The following is a 14,234-nucleotide window of genomic DNA, read 5'->3' on the forward strand; positions in this document are numbered from 1 at the left end:
GGATCTCTCAGCAGCATCAACTGTATATCACCGTTTCCTTCCTAGGAACGTGAATTGCCTTTGTAGCACTCATCTGTAGTGTTTGAGATACTGTATTCTCCTCTACTTTTGATTTCACTATCTCTCTGTATACTATTTTCTAGCCTAATTTTCTGGCTTCCTTTCATTTATAAACTGTTTAAATGTTGGGATTGCACCCTTTTTTATTTCTGGGTATGTATTTCAATATTAGGTATATTCATTTACTTTTTGGACTCCAATTATAATAGTAATGCTAATAATAGCTAGCATTATGGAACATTATTATCTGGCATTGTTCTATACTCCTTTCAAGCCTTAATCCTCACAGGAACCCAGTGAGTTGGCTTCTTTTACTTTTCTTGCTTTAGAGATAAAGAAACTTAGGTGCACAGAGGTTAACTAAGTTGCCCAGTTACTATTCAGTGGAACCATGGACTCTGGAGTATGCATTCACAGCCTGGAACTCCCCAATTAAATACAGATATACATAGATGGCAAAATCTTTTATATTACCTTATATGTGTCAGCTATAAGTGATTTTATAAAGTAACTCATTTAATCTTTATAACAAGACCATAAGGTAGGTATAGTTATTATCTATGTTGAATTATACATATTATACAGATCAAACTTGTTGTCCAAGATCACACAATTACAAAGCGTGCATGTTAGCTGTGCCTGTTTCTTCAGATTCACCTTATACTATGCTTCTACTCCCTTTCTGTTCTCTTTCTGTACTTTTTTTCGTTTCCTCATGAGATCCAACTATATTTTATATCACTGTCTTTGACCTATATTTTCTAACCTATGCTGGGTTAGGCTTAATATTCTCTTATGTGTCTCACTCAAGCTTACACATTTTTAAAAGATCTTTATAATGCACCATTTTATATCACTGAAATATAATTTGTTTAAGGAATCCTACCCTTCCTCTACCCCAAATTGAGTCAGGCTAACTCAACAAATATTTATTCAGAGCCTACTGCGTTCCAGAATTGTTATGTGTTCTTGGAAAATATCAGTAGAAAAAACTATCTTTGTTTTCTTAGAGTTTTTATTTTAAAATATGTATGTAATATGTAAGAAAATTATAGGAAATGTTGAAAATTAAAGTTATTGTGGAAAAAGTGGGGAAAAACAGGGCAAGTTAAGGGAAATCTAAAGTATTGGGGATAGAGAGATGGTGAAATTTGAATTACAATGTCCATTTCGGGCTTATTGGAAGAAAGTGATCTTTCAGCAAAGTCGTAAATAAGTTAATATTTTTAAAATGCTTAGAAAGTGTCAGACATGTAGTCAACCCTATATAAATATTTGTTAAACATGAGTAAACAGCCAGGGCTCTGTGGCTTATACCTGTAATGTCAGCACTTTTGGAGGCCAAGGTGGGAGGATTACTTGAAGCCGGGAGTTCAAGTCCAGCTTGGGCAAAAAAGCCAGTCCCCGTTTCTAAAATAAAATAAATAAATAAAAATTAGCTAGGTGTGGTGGTGTGCACCTGTAGTCCCAGCTACCCAGGAGGTTGAGATGGGAGGCTCACTTGAGCCCAGGATTTGGAGACTGCAGTGAGCTATGATGTTGTGATCATACCACTGCACTCCAGCCTACACACCAGAGTAAGACCTTTTCTCTAAAAATAAAATAAAACTGTAAGGTGAGAGAGTAAGCTATGCATCTGTGACAAGGGCCTACTAGGCAGAAGAAAATGTCTGTGAAATATCAGGCATGTTTGATGAACAGTCAAGAGATCAGTGAGGCAAGAGTTAGTGAGGGCAATAGCAGAGAAGAAACAAAGTAATAGGCTGTGGTTATGAAGTGTTTTGTGGGACATGAATATAAGGCCACAGCTTTTAATACTTGGAGTGAGATATAGAGGCATTCAGGAGTTTTGTGAAGAGAATTGGCACAATCTGATTTCTGATTTAAGAAGAGACTGTGGAAAAATACTTATGGAATGGAAAAGTAAGGACCTCCAAAAGTCTGCTCCTCCATAAAAGCAACAAGAACAGTGACAGAAATTATATAATCAACCTTTTCAGTACTCTTGAAATTAACCAAAGTCTTGCAACAATTTGAGGAGCATTTACAAGAAAAATGTCTGAAGCTTGTTAAACACATTGAGCTTTGTGTCATTTTAACTTTCATTGTTTCATCTTCTTTTCTGTATTCTCCATGCTCAACTTGAAAATCAAGTCTTACAACTCTGTTATTTGTGAAAAGTGGCAGTGTAGCAGCCATTGGATTTGACAGCATTGGGTTGGAGCTTCCCCAAAAGTCCCATCACCAGCAAACTGTCACTATTTGACCCGTCTGTCCACTCTCAGGGCTCATCTTTATATGACTTGACTTAGCTTGCTCTTGTGGACAGCTCTATTTCCAGGGCATTTGATGAAAACAATTAGCAGGTATTGTTTAATGTCACAGTAATTTTAACAGAGATATAAGCTGGGGTTAACCAGAAGCTGGGCAAAATCTAAAGAAAAACTGAGCACTGAGATGACAACAGGGGGCTTTACAACCTCAAACCTATTCCTGGGAATCTAGAAAGCCTTGCAGAAGTGCCTGAGAATGACTTAAAATGGCCTTAATCTTTAATGTCGGATGGCCTTGAGATTCTGCAAAAGCAGGAAGTGAAGGCTAAGGCAGAGTTGTAAACTGAGTGCTGGAGTGTTAAAGACATTAATTCCCCCTAGTCCTTTCACTCCACAGAACCTTTGTGCAAAGGCTGGGAAACTTATTGGTTCAAAGCATTTAAGAAAATCACTATGCTATTATTTGCTGGACACTAAGCTAATTGAGCAGAGACGTCAATGGCTGCAACAGACAAAGAATACAGGCTTTACAGAAATAGTCCTATAAAGTCAGTAAACAAAAAAATAGCAACAGAAACAAACAGCAACACATGCATACACATGCACATGCACACGTACATACCACACACCTGGAAGAGTGGAAGAATTCCTTATCTTTAGAGTTATCATATAGTATTTAAAGTTTTAAATTTTCAACAGAAAACTATGACCCATGAATAAAAACAGGAAAATATGCTCCATATACAGAAAAAACAGGAGTCAATGTAAGTTGTCCTTCAGGAAACTTAGATAATTACTAGTCAACAAGCTTAAATGATCTTTTCAATGAACTAAAGGAACCAATGTCTAAAGAATAAATGAAAAGTATAAAAACAATATCTCACTGAAAGAGAATAATGACAAAGAGATAGACATCATATATTTTTTAAAGGATCTCATAGAAACCCAGGATATAAAAACCAACTGAAATAAAACCTTTGCTAGAGGGATTCAGTAACAAATTGGTACAGTCAGAAGAATCAATAAATCTGAAAAAGGTAATTGAGATATTATTCATTCCAAGGAACAGAAGAAAAAAAAACACAAGAAGAGAGGTATACAGCCATAAAGATCTAGAGAACACATAAAACATACCAACATTTGCATAGTAGAATTTCTAGAAGGAAAGGAAAGAAAGGACAGAAAGAATATTTAAATAAATAATGGTTGGGAAGTTCCCCAATTGGTGAGAAACATTATTCTGTACATCCAGGAAGCTCAACAAAATCAAAAGATAAACTGAAAGATGTATCTACAAAATACTAGCAAATTAAATTCAGCAACATGTAAAAAATTATACACTGAACCAAGTTATATTTATGCCAGGAATGCAAAGTTATTTTAACACATAAAAATACATTGCTATAATAAACAATATCACAGAAAAAGGACAAATGCTTCATAATCATCTGCATAGGTGCAAAACAATAATTTGACAAAATCCAACACTCATTCATGACAAAAAATTTTACAAATTTGGAATAGAATAGAGTAGAGTAGAATAGAATAGAATAGAATAGAATAGAATAGAATAGAATAGAATAGAATAGAAGGGATTTAATTTATAATAAAAATTTCAAAATAGGCAGATCCATAGAAACAGAAACTGAATTAGTAGTTGCCAGAGCTTACGAGAAGGGAGAATGGGGAAAGACTGCAAATGGATACGGGATTTGTTTGTGGTAATAAAAATGTTTTAAGTTTAGAGAGTAATATGGTATAACTTTGTGATGATACCAAAATCCACTAAATTGTATTAGAAGGGTGTATTTCATATTATATACATTATATCTGAATAAATCTATTATTTTATTTTTTAAAAAAAGAGGCTTTAGGGGTGAATGAGTGCAAGCAGTATTCCCAGAGACAGATGATGGTAGCTTTAAGAGTCTTTTTTTTTTTTTTTTTTTTTTTTTTTTTGAGGCGGAGTCTCGCTCTGTCGCCCGGACTGGAGTGCAGTGGCCAGATCTCAGCTCACTGCAAGCTCCGCCTCCCGGGTTTACGCCATTCTCCTGCCTCAGCCTCCCGAGTAGCTGGGACTACAGGCGCCCACCACCTCGCCCGGCTAGTTTTTGTATTTTTAGTAGAGACGGGGTTTCACCGTGTTAGCCAGGATGGTCTCGATCTCCTGACCTCGTGATCCGCCCGTCTCGGCCTCCCAAAGTGCTGGGATTACAGGCTTGAGCCACCGCGCCCAGCAGCTTTAAGAGTCTTAACAACGGAGGAGGTAATAAGTCTTTGGATTATACCTATCTTTGAGAGGAGATTTACTGTTGAAAAGAGAGAAGCTGTGAATAAAACCAGTAATTGTGACCTAAGAGTTAGAATAAATAAAATACAATAGGGAAGGCTGTAAGTGCCGTGATTTTGGAGAGGAAAATTAGTTTTGTTTGAGACATGCTAAGTTTAAAAACTGTATTAGGCAGCCAAGTGGAGATGCCAAGTAAACAGTTGTATATAGAAGTCTGTATTTTGGAAGAAAGTTCTAGACTGCAAATAGAAATTTAGAAGTCCTTGACTACATGAAATAAATCATCAAAGAAGTGTAAATACAGAACACCAAAAACTGAAATTTGAGGCATTCCATTATTATTAGGTTAGGAGTTAGGAGTGAGTGAAGGATTTAGGGGAAAAGTAACCAGTAAGGTTTTAATAAAATAAAGTGATTACGATGTCCTGGAGAAGAAGTGAAGGAAATATTTCCAGGAGGAGTTCCCTTATTGTATACTCTCAGCATATATCATGTCTGCAATTGTATATTTATTTCGTTTTTGCATAGTATCTCTCTTCATTAAGCTATAATAAGCTTCATTATGATAGCAGAGGTTATGTCTACTTTAAATGACTGTGAACTAAGAGTAAGAATTTATTTAGTTAACCAAGATTTGCTAAGAACATATACTGTGTCAGGGGCTATTCTGTGAGGTGGCTTTATTTTTCTGAGCAAGCAAAACCCAGTCTTCATGGAACTTAACTTCTATTGGGACGATATAGACAAATATTATTTCACAAAACTTTCTGTGATAATGGAAATGTTCAACTCTTCTATCCAACTACTATGCTACTCTATGTGGATGTTACTATACATAGCCACATATGGATAAAATATAACCAGTGTACTAAGGAAAAAAATTTTAAATGTTATTTAATTTTATTTAATTAAAATTTAATTTAAATGGCCACATGTGTCTCATGTCTACCATATGAGTAGATATATACAACAAAGAGAAAACAATATTAAGTAAATGAACCTATAGAGCTAGGGAGAGATTTGGAGTGGTCGTAGTTTAAGATAGAATGACAATTTTATTCACTCACTCACTCACTTACTCATTGCTATGTTCAATTGTGTGCAGACCTATATACCCATCTACAATGAACAACAGGAAACAATAAACCTGATTAGCCTTATAGATGGTGGAAAAAAACTTTCATCTTGTCTTAACTGCCTGATCTATATTTTGAAACTGCAGTAGCTTTAAATCGGAAAACTGGTCCAATCTTTCTACTTCTCAGTAGCTGTCTATTTACACTCTCAAACTCCAAGAAAATAGTAAGACTAGAAGGTCAGAAATGGGTAGGAGACATTAGCCACAGAAAATTATACCCTGAGAATTAATCCAAGAAAAAAGTCTATGGATAGGAACAGAGAGGAAAGAATTTTTTTTTATGGAAAATTGCAACTTTCCAAGATGTTCAATCTTAAATGCCTACAAAAGTCAAATAGTTGACACACATATAGACCACAGAGAATCAGATAATTCACTTCCCATTTATTGTGAATACCTCACTTTGGGAAGCGATATATTGAATTTATTCCCTGAATTTATTCTTAAATTTAAAAAGACAAGTTTTTAAAAATAATAATGAACGCGTGATTTTTATTTTCACTATTATTTAACATAATTATTGAAGATTGGCTAATGCAGCAACCTAAAATAAAAGTAAGAGTAGAATAAAAGAGGTTGGGGTTTTTTTCCTAAATATGCAGATGATTGTGTACTTAGAAACTTTACTGGCTCGTTGCATGTGAATCAAATTATAATTAGTTTTCTTGGATTCTACATCATTGATGTGGAGAACATTTTCCTAGAGGAGTTATTTTCCATTCCTAGAATGGCATCATTACTGACTAGATCAAACGATAAATAGTCAATATGAGTTACTTCTTCTTTCATATGACGCACACAAAAACTTTCAGAAATATCTTTATGATTCTCTTTCAACTCTACATATATACTATTACCACTCTCTTCAGAAAATCAGTTTTAAAATGGTGTGTATGTGTGTGTCTATGGTGGAAGAGAAAGAGAAGGAGGATCTGGTACAAAGAATATACATATCAAATGTCCAGCAATCATTTACAAAAAGATAGGATTTTGCTGTTGCCAAATCTTAGAAATTTTTGTTTGGAAAATTTGCTTGCTATTGTGTGTTATATTATCTAGTACAGTTCAACCACTATTGTGTTTGTCAAAATCTTTTTTGACAAGCTTTTAAAAAGAATATTTTCCACTTACTGTCTTCATGTCCTTACCCTCCATTTACTTTCCAAACCTCTTCATTTGTTTTATGCCTTTATAGTTTTACTGAACCTACTCCTTTCCAGGCTCCACACATCCTCTAACAGTCAAACCAAAGGGCCTATTCCTGCAATATTACTTTAAAACAAACAAATTTTTCCCTTGACTTCTACCATTTCCTAATATTGATCGCACTTTTTTTTTTTTTTTCCTTTGGTCTTAACAATGGCATTATGTTCCACACTGAATACGTTGTCTTCAGTCTACTTTGTCTTGGCTTGCCCTATATAAAGGTAATATAATATATCTGGTAACAGCTCTAGCCACAAAATTCTCCAAGTCAAAGTCCTTCAGTGAATCCCTTGCTGCCATGTATATAAAAACAATATTCATATTACTGTGGCATGTCAGGTCTGTTTGATACAACTCTGCCTTTCTTTACAACCTCATCACATCCTCTGTACATGCATGTTAACCATGTTTATGAGTGAAAGTTAACTGTTTGTGGGACTTGACTTTTGCACAAAGGAGTTTCCCTGCCTTGAATCAGGACCATTGAAAATTACAAAAGAGTGAAACCTCCATGTTTTTCTCCAACATGCTTCTATGGGCATTGAGATATTATCTTTTTGGTTTGGTTGCAGCAGATGTTTCTTGGATTACAATTTCTTAAATGTTTCTTTTTCTATTATGTTGTGAATCTTTCACAGGTAGATGTTTTGCTTTACTCACTTTTTATCCCCAACCATCTATTTTAAGTGAATCTTGTAAAATAAATCATAATCGAGCATTAATTTTGTTCTTTCATAGTTTTGTAAAGATTTTATAAAAAAGTTTTTATTGTTATTCTATGCTGCATTTCTGAGCAAAAAGCAATTTTTCATTAATGAAACCCTTCTTGAAATTACTTATATGTGCATTTTGGATATCCTTTCAGGCCATTTTTTTTTTTTTTTTTTTTTTGTGAATCAGTTTAAAAAACTCAGAGAAGTACACAGAAGAGTAAGATTAACAGTGACCACCACCATCATATCTTAAGATTTTGTCAAAATTGTTTAGGATTAATTTTAAAAGAATGAAATATTAGGAATACATTATGTGTTCCTCAGTACATGTCTGCAGGCTGTTCCTTGTCCTCTTTCACCATCTTGAATTTGATGATTGCTCTAAGGACTATACGTTCTTCTAGGTATGCCACATGCATTACTTATTTTTCCTAAAGTACCTGTTATCAACCTTGTGTTTTGCCTCTGGAGAAATCTATACAGAATATCCTTTTACTTTTGCATATTACTCTTGGTATTTCTCATGTCAACTATTTAGCTGGCAAATTATTCTTATTTTATTCTGAGGTAACTAATGGTGGATATTTCTGCTAGGAGCTGCTTAACTGTTCAGACTTCAATTTTGGTTTGCAGTGAATCAGTGCTGTCTTCAAGTACATTCTTTCCCTTTGCTCAGCTTTGTTACTGCACTGGAAGCCTATTACTTAGACTCTCGACCTGCCTTTGTCAATGGAAAGTTTGGGCTCTGCCTTCACAAATGATGAGCATCCTTTCCTCAACTAGCAGCAGCTGTGCATGATCACTTTTAATGTTGATGAAATATTTTGGTAAAAGATTGATGTTCTACATTAATTAAAATGAGAAATAATTTGTTCAAACATACAACACGTAACATGTGATATACGTTGTAGTAAGCACTCATGACATAATAGTGAACAGAAATGGTGCAGTCCCCTTCTTTGTGGAGCTTAAACCTTGCATGGGGAGACAGACCAAACACAAAACTGAAAGGAAGAAGAATATATTAAGGCATTGAAAAAATGGCAAGGTTAAAAGTTCCCATAAAAAGAAAGTGTCAGAGAGCAAAAATGAGAGAAGAGGGCTTTATAGGGGATTATGAACTCCTACTCTTAGGAGAGAGCATTTAAACTGAGACTTAAATGAAGAGTAACAATTAACCAAAGAGAAAATGAGAGATAATAGCCATTTTGAAGGCTCTGAGTCAGAACAGATCTTGGTGTGTCAACTAAGAGTGATCAGGGCCAGGCACATGCCTGTAATCCTAGTGCTTTGGGAGGCCCAGGAGGGTGGATCACTTGAGGTCAGGAGTTTGAGACCAGCCTGGCCAACATGGTGAAACCCTGTCTCTACTAAAAATACAAAAACTAGCCGGGCGTGGTGGTGAGCACCTATAGTCCCAGCTACTTGAGAGGCTGAGGCAGGAGAATCACTTGAACCCTGGAGGCGGAGGTTGCAGTGAGCTGAGATCACACCACCGCACTCCAGCCTGGGCAACAAGAGCGAAACTCCATCTAAAAAACAAAAACAAACAAACCAACAAAAATAGTGATCAAGACTGAAGAGTGAATCATGGTACCTAAAATGCACAGAGACTCAGGTTGCCACCAGACTATAAATACAGTTGTTTACTCTGTAACATACATCTTTTCAATGGATCAGAATTTGTAACAGGCATTAATAGCACAATTCCACCCTGTTCCAAATCCACATGGGAAAACAAACATAAGCAGACGATACTATAAAATGTCTTGACAAATCAGAGTCACAAGATTAGAATAACCTGTATTCTACAGGAAATAGCCTACATTCATATAATCTCCCTAGCCTCCTTTCCCCTCCATTCCTTTCTTTTCCCTTTTCCTTTGTTCACTTCCCTTTCCTTGTCTATGGAAAGCCAAAATATAACCAAATATTGACTTTTGCTCATAGAATTCTAGAGGATTGTGTTAGATGTATCGAATATCTATACTCATTACACTAAAATATTTCATTAGCCCACTGTTGGTTGTTTACAGTTCTGTGCATGCATCTATATTGAAATCTAAAAGAAAGAAAAAGAAAAAAAAAGAAAACTCATTGCTAAGAATACCTTTCCCTTAGACACTATTGGATGTTCATCGCCAGTGTTTGGCTTGTTGATTTTCCTTTTTCTGAACTTCCATAGCAGGACAATATCTCCCCAATGCACACATTATTTAGCTATGCTTATGAAGTCAGTAATCCATGAAACCATTTCTTTTTCTGAAAATAACTTTTTATATCTATGTTCTGAGTCTTAGGTGTTTCTCTCACTGCTTAGAGTTTTGAGACTAACCTTATTTTTCATGTCAGTTCTTAGCTGACACCTCCTTATAGCCACTAGGTACTGATACCCCTTTACCCTTTACTTGCCATTTGGCATATAGAGAATGTTATTCATATCATTAGCATCAATACATTCACACATTTTTGTAATTTCTTGGACTCTACTACTTAAACTAAGGAGAATCATTTCACTTTCTTCTCTCAGGGTAAAAGCTACCTTCACATTTTAATTTCTCTTCTCTGGAACATTTTAGGTCAACAGCTATTACAAAGTTTTATCTAGTTACTAATTGAATAAATGTAATAGTGTGACTAATTTGGTGTGGGTAAAAGGAAAAAAAAAATGTTGGTTCTCATTTCCACAATTGCTTTCTAGTATATATAAATTCAAGAACAGGACCAGCTACATAATTTGTGATGCCCAGTCCAAAATGAAAATACAGGCCGCTTTGTTTAAAAAATAATTAAGATTTTTAAAGAAAGCACAAATAGACCACTAAATTACGCATGAGACTCTTCTGAACTCAGGATCCTATGGGACTTTTTATACCCAGAAAGCTGCTCCTGAGCTGGGTCTTTGGGGTACATTGCATCCAAAATTATTTCATAAATTTATTTTCAAATGCTTTTATAATAGAACTTCAAAAATACAGTTTTAGGGATGAAATAGTATATACAACAAAGTGTGATGAACATATTTATTTGGAGCACTATAACTATGCCTTTGGCATGGAGTATTCTGGTGAATAGAAACATGCGTTTAATAAGAAACTACTGTTAGTTTTAAGTTTATCATTGACTATGGTATGACGCTTTGATTTAGCTTGAGTACTCAGAAACTAGATTGCTTGGGTTATAAATCATTGCTCTATCTACTCTATTAGCTGTGGGTCTTTGGCAAGTTTGCTTACCTTTCTTTGAATCGTTGTACACACGCATAGGGATAACAGAGAATCTACCACATACGTTTGACATGCAGATTATGATATTTCAGGTACTTTAAAGAATACCTGGTATGTAGTAGGCATTCAAAGTCTACCCTGTTTTATCAATAGCCTTTCTATTTTTTATTCTTGCCTTAATGGATACAAAATCCCAGACATAGTTTACTCTCTTTGATGGTTGTAAATTAGTGTCTAGTATAATACGAAAAACAATTCATGTTATTGTTTACGTGATAGCTAATGAATAAGACATTTCACTCATGATGATAAACATTAATGATATGTTTTTTTTTCTACTACAAGAGCAGTGAAAAGATTTTTGTTTTTCGATCTTTTCTTTGACCTTTTCCCCATCACCATTTGGCTTATTTAAAATAAAAGATCTAAATTACCTAGCTAATAGAGCACTCCAGTTAATTGTATTACAGTTATGATGTTATATAACTTTAGAATCCAATTTAGTTCAGTCTTAGCATTTCAGATATTCTTAAATACATTTAAAAGCAAGCTTGTTTGAAAGTAATCTGTTTTTTTTTATGTCACTGAATGATAAAGCTTTTTTGTATTAATTGGAATTATGTTTATTTGTAATTACCAAGCTGTTTTGTGCTGTATGGAGAAGATGTACTGATTTACAATCTGTAAATTGAATCTTTACCATCATGAGATACTGAAATATTTAGTTGAAACATCAAATTTAGAATTATATCAAATAATACCATACTTTATTTTTAGTACTGGTAACATATTTATTATAAACTGTTTCACTTATGATATTTCCTAAGAAACTATTCATTTTGAGCAATATAAATGAGGATGTGCTAATCAGGTATGGTTTCCAAGTAAGAATGTCATAATACTTCTATGCATTTTGCAGTTAGGATGGTAAAAACCAATGAAATAACTGAGCATTATAGTCATTATGGTTGCGAAAGTTGACAAGAAAGTAAAACCCAGTACTCCCAAACTTATGATACAGCTTTCAAACCATACCGTGTACTCAAACCCTTCTCTCTCCTGTGGCTCTTATTATATAATATCTATATTCAATCTCTTTTCTTATATCAGACAGTATTACTGAAGTCTTCACTAACATCTACGTGACCAGTTTTGGCCCTGTCTCAGATACAGATATGGTGAGTTTTTCATTAAATAGTATCTTTACTTCACATAATGGGGAGTGGGGGTAATTTCAAATAAAGTAGCATTTTTAGTGTTACAGAATTATGTATATGTCTCATGTCTATTTAATCTACCCAAATGCATAGATAGTTAAAGATGTTTGGATCTGTGGTTTCCATTTCCAACTTCAGTGTTTGGATTAGTCCTGTGTATTTTATATCATTTTCAAAACATGTCTACCTAACTACAGTGTGATAAACAATTATTTAAATAAAATTAATTGTATTAAGAAGAAAAATTTTCTAGGAGGATTAAGGCAGAATTGCAAACTTCCATAAGGAAAGTGAATATAGTTTCATGGATAAAGACTTCTTACAGAATGAGGTCATGGTCAGTGTTACACACTTAAAAACAACAACAACAACAACAAAACCCTCTGATTGGTATTGAGCAAACTGATTGCCTCGTTATGCTATCTATATACATACCATACATACAATCTGCACACATAGTAGGTATACATAAATCAACCTAAGAAATTAAAATGTTAGTACTCTTGGATTCTATGGAACTGGTGTTATTTATTTTTTCTTTAAAATGAGACAGGCCTGGTGTGGTGGCTCACAACTGTAACTTCAGCACTTTGGAAGGCCGAGGTGGGAGGACTGCTTGATCCCAGGAGTTTGAAATTAGCTTGAGCAACATAGAGAAACCCCATGTTTACCAAAAAATATAAAAAATAGCAGGGTGTGATGACACATGCCTGTGGTCAGAAGGCTGATGTGGGCGGATCACTTGAGCCCAGGAAGTCGAGGTTGCAGTGAGCTGTGATTGTGCCACTGCATGACAGAGTGAGACCCTGTCTCCAATCAATTAAAATACAATAAAATGAGATAGGTAAGTAAGGAAAATTGATCTGATGTGTTAGGTACTGATGGGCTAGAATCACCAAAGATGAATTATTGATGAAGCATTAAAAATTTAATGATAAGTCCTTCACTTTTACTACTAACCACAGTGCTCTGCAATAGACATTTTTGATGAAAGAGTTTTTCATTCATAATAACTTGTCAGATTCCAGCACGTCAACTGACATTTGTCTTACTTTATATTCCTTTGATGTGCATGTCTCTTGTCCCCTGCTACCTCCCTGCCAAATCTGTGGCTCATTCACCCCTCAGGCATCCTTCTCTCTAGGACTTCATGATTCTTTAGACATTCATCTTTCTTATGACCCAGGCACCGAGAATTAGAGAAGTCCTTGTCCCTTTTTGCTCAGTATTTGCCACTGTGTCATTTCTCCTCAAATTCTTCCCTTTCTCTGATAACTCAGGGGGAAAATGGATAAGTTTGGACATTTTCTATCTGGATAAACTAACAAAACAAAAAGTATTCCACTTTTTCAGGCTTTCATAAACATTACCAGCTAATTTATCAGGAGCTCCCTAAGTTTCCATTAGGAACATAAATTCCACTTTTATGGCAAAAAATATGCTGTTTATTCCATCAGCGCCACATCTCTGACCTCAGAGACCTTTTCTTTTATTGACCTGGGTGGCTGAACATGTAAGGCTCCATGTGGTTGAGGGGTGATCCCCACCTTTGGGGAGGTGGTTGATATTAAATGTTGGCAGTCCATTAAAATTCTTTAAACTAGGAATGTCATGATTTAAGTGCTTTTATTTTTCTCCTTCAATTCTGGGTCTTAGGTACAATTCTGGTACAAGAGGAAAAAATCCTATTCTTCAGCACAACCCTCGTTTTCCCCTTGCATTATTGTATATTTTGACTTGAAATATTAATCTGCCTCTTTCCATGGGTCAATTTAAGTGGACATATCCTTATAATGATGACAAAGACTATTTATTTTTAGTAAGAGTGTGCATTCCAAATGTTATTGTTTGGCTATAAACATAATTTTGTCCTAGTAAATACTCTTTGTCTTAGTGCAGATTGTCTTAAATGCTCCCAAATATTAGAGAGACACAGTGCAAATAAATACCTAACTTCTATCAAAAATCAAGTAAAGTCAGAATTTTGTTAACTACTACATTGAGAAATTAGCATATTATATAAATTATGACTCTTACATATGGTTAATTTGTGTCTTATTATCAGTCAAAGCAGAAAGACAAATGATATGACTCCCAAATATCAGTACAT

General features: G+C 34.7%; 1 protein-coding gene across 4 annotated transcripts in view; it reads left to right on the forward strand.

Moving 5' to 3' along the window:
- GABRA2 (gamma-aminobutyric acid type A receptor alpha2 subunit) overlaps nucleotides 1-14,234 on the forward strand; it is a 150,717-nt gene that overhangs the window by 49,509 nt on the left and 86,974 nt on the right. For 3 of the 4 annotated variants that reach the window (XM_010358015.2, XM_010358014.2, XM_030917098.1), the window contains exon 4: nucleotides 12,018-12,085. The exons of the other annotated variant lie outside the window; for it this stretch is intronic. In XM_010358015.2, coding sequence (XP_010356317.1) covers nucleotides 12,018-12,085 — 68 coding nt within the window. The remainder of the gene's footprint in view (nucleotides 1-12,017; nucleotides 12,086-14,234) is intronic. 4 annotated transcript variants of the gene reach the window in all.

Source organism: Rhinopithecus roxellana, chromosome 2, assembly GCF_007565055.1.
Source record: "Rhinopithecus roxellana isolate Shanxi Qingling chromosome 2, ASM756505v1, whole genome shotgun sequence".
In the NCBI taxonomy this organism is placed as follows: domain Eukaryota; kingdom Metazoa; phylum Chordata; class Mammalia; order Primates; family Cercopithecidae; genus Rhinopithecus; species Rhinopithecus roxellana.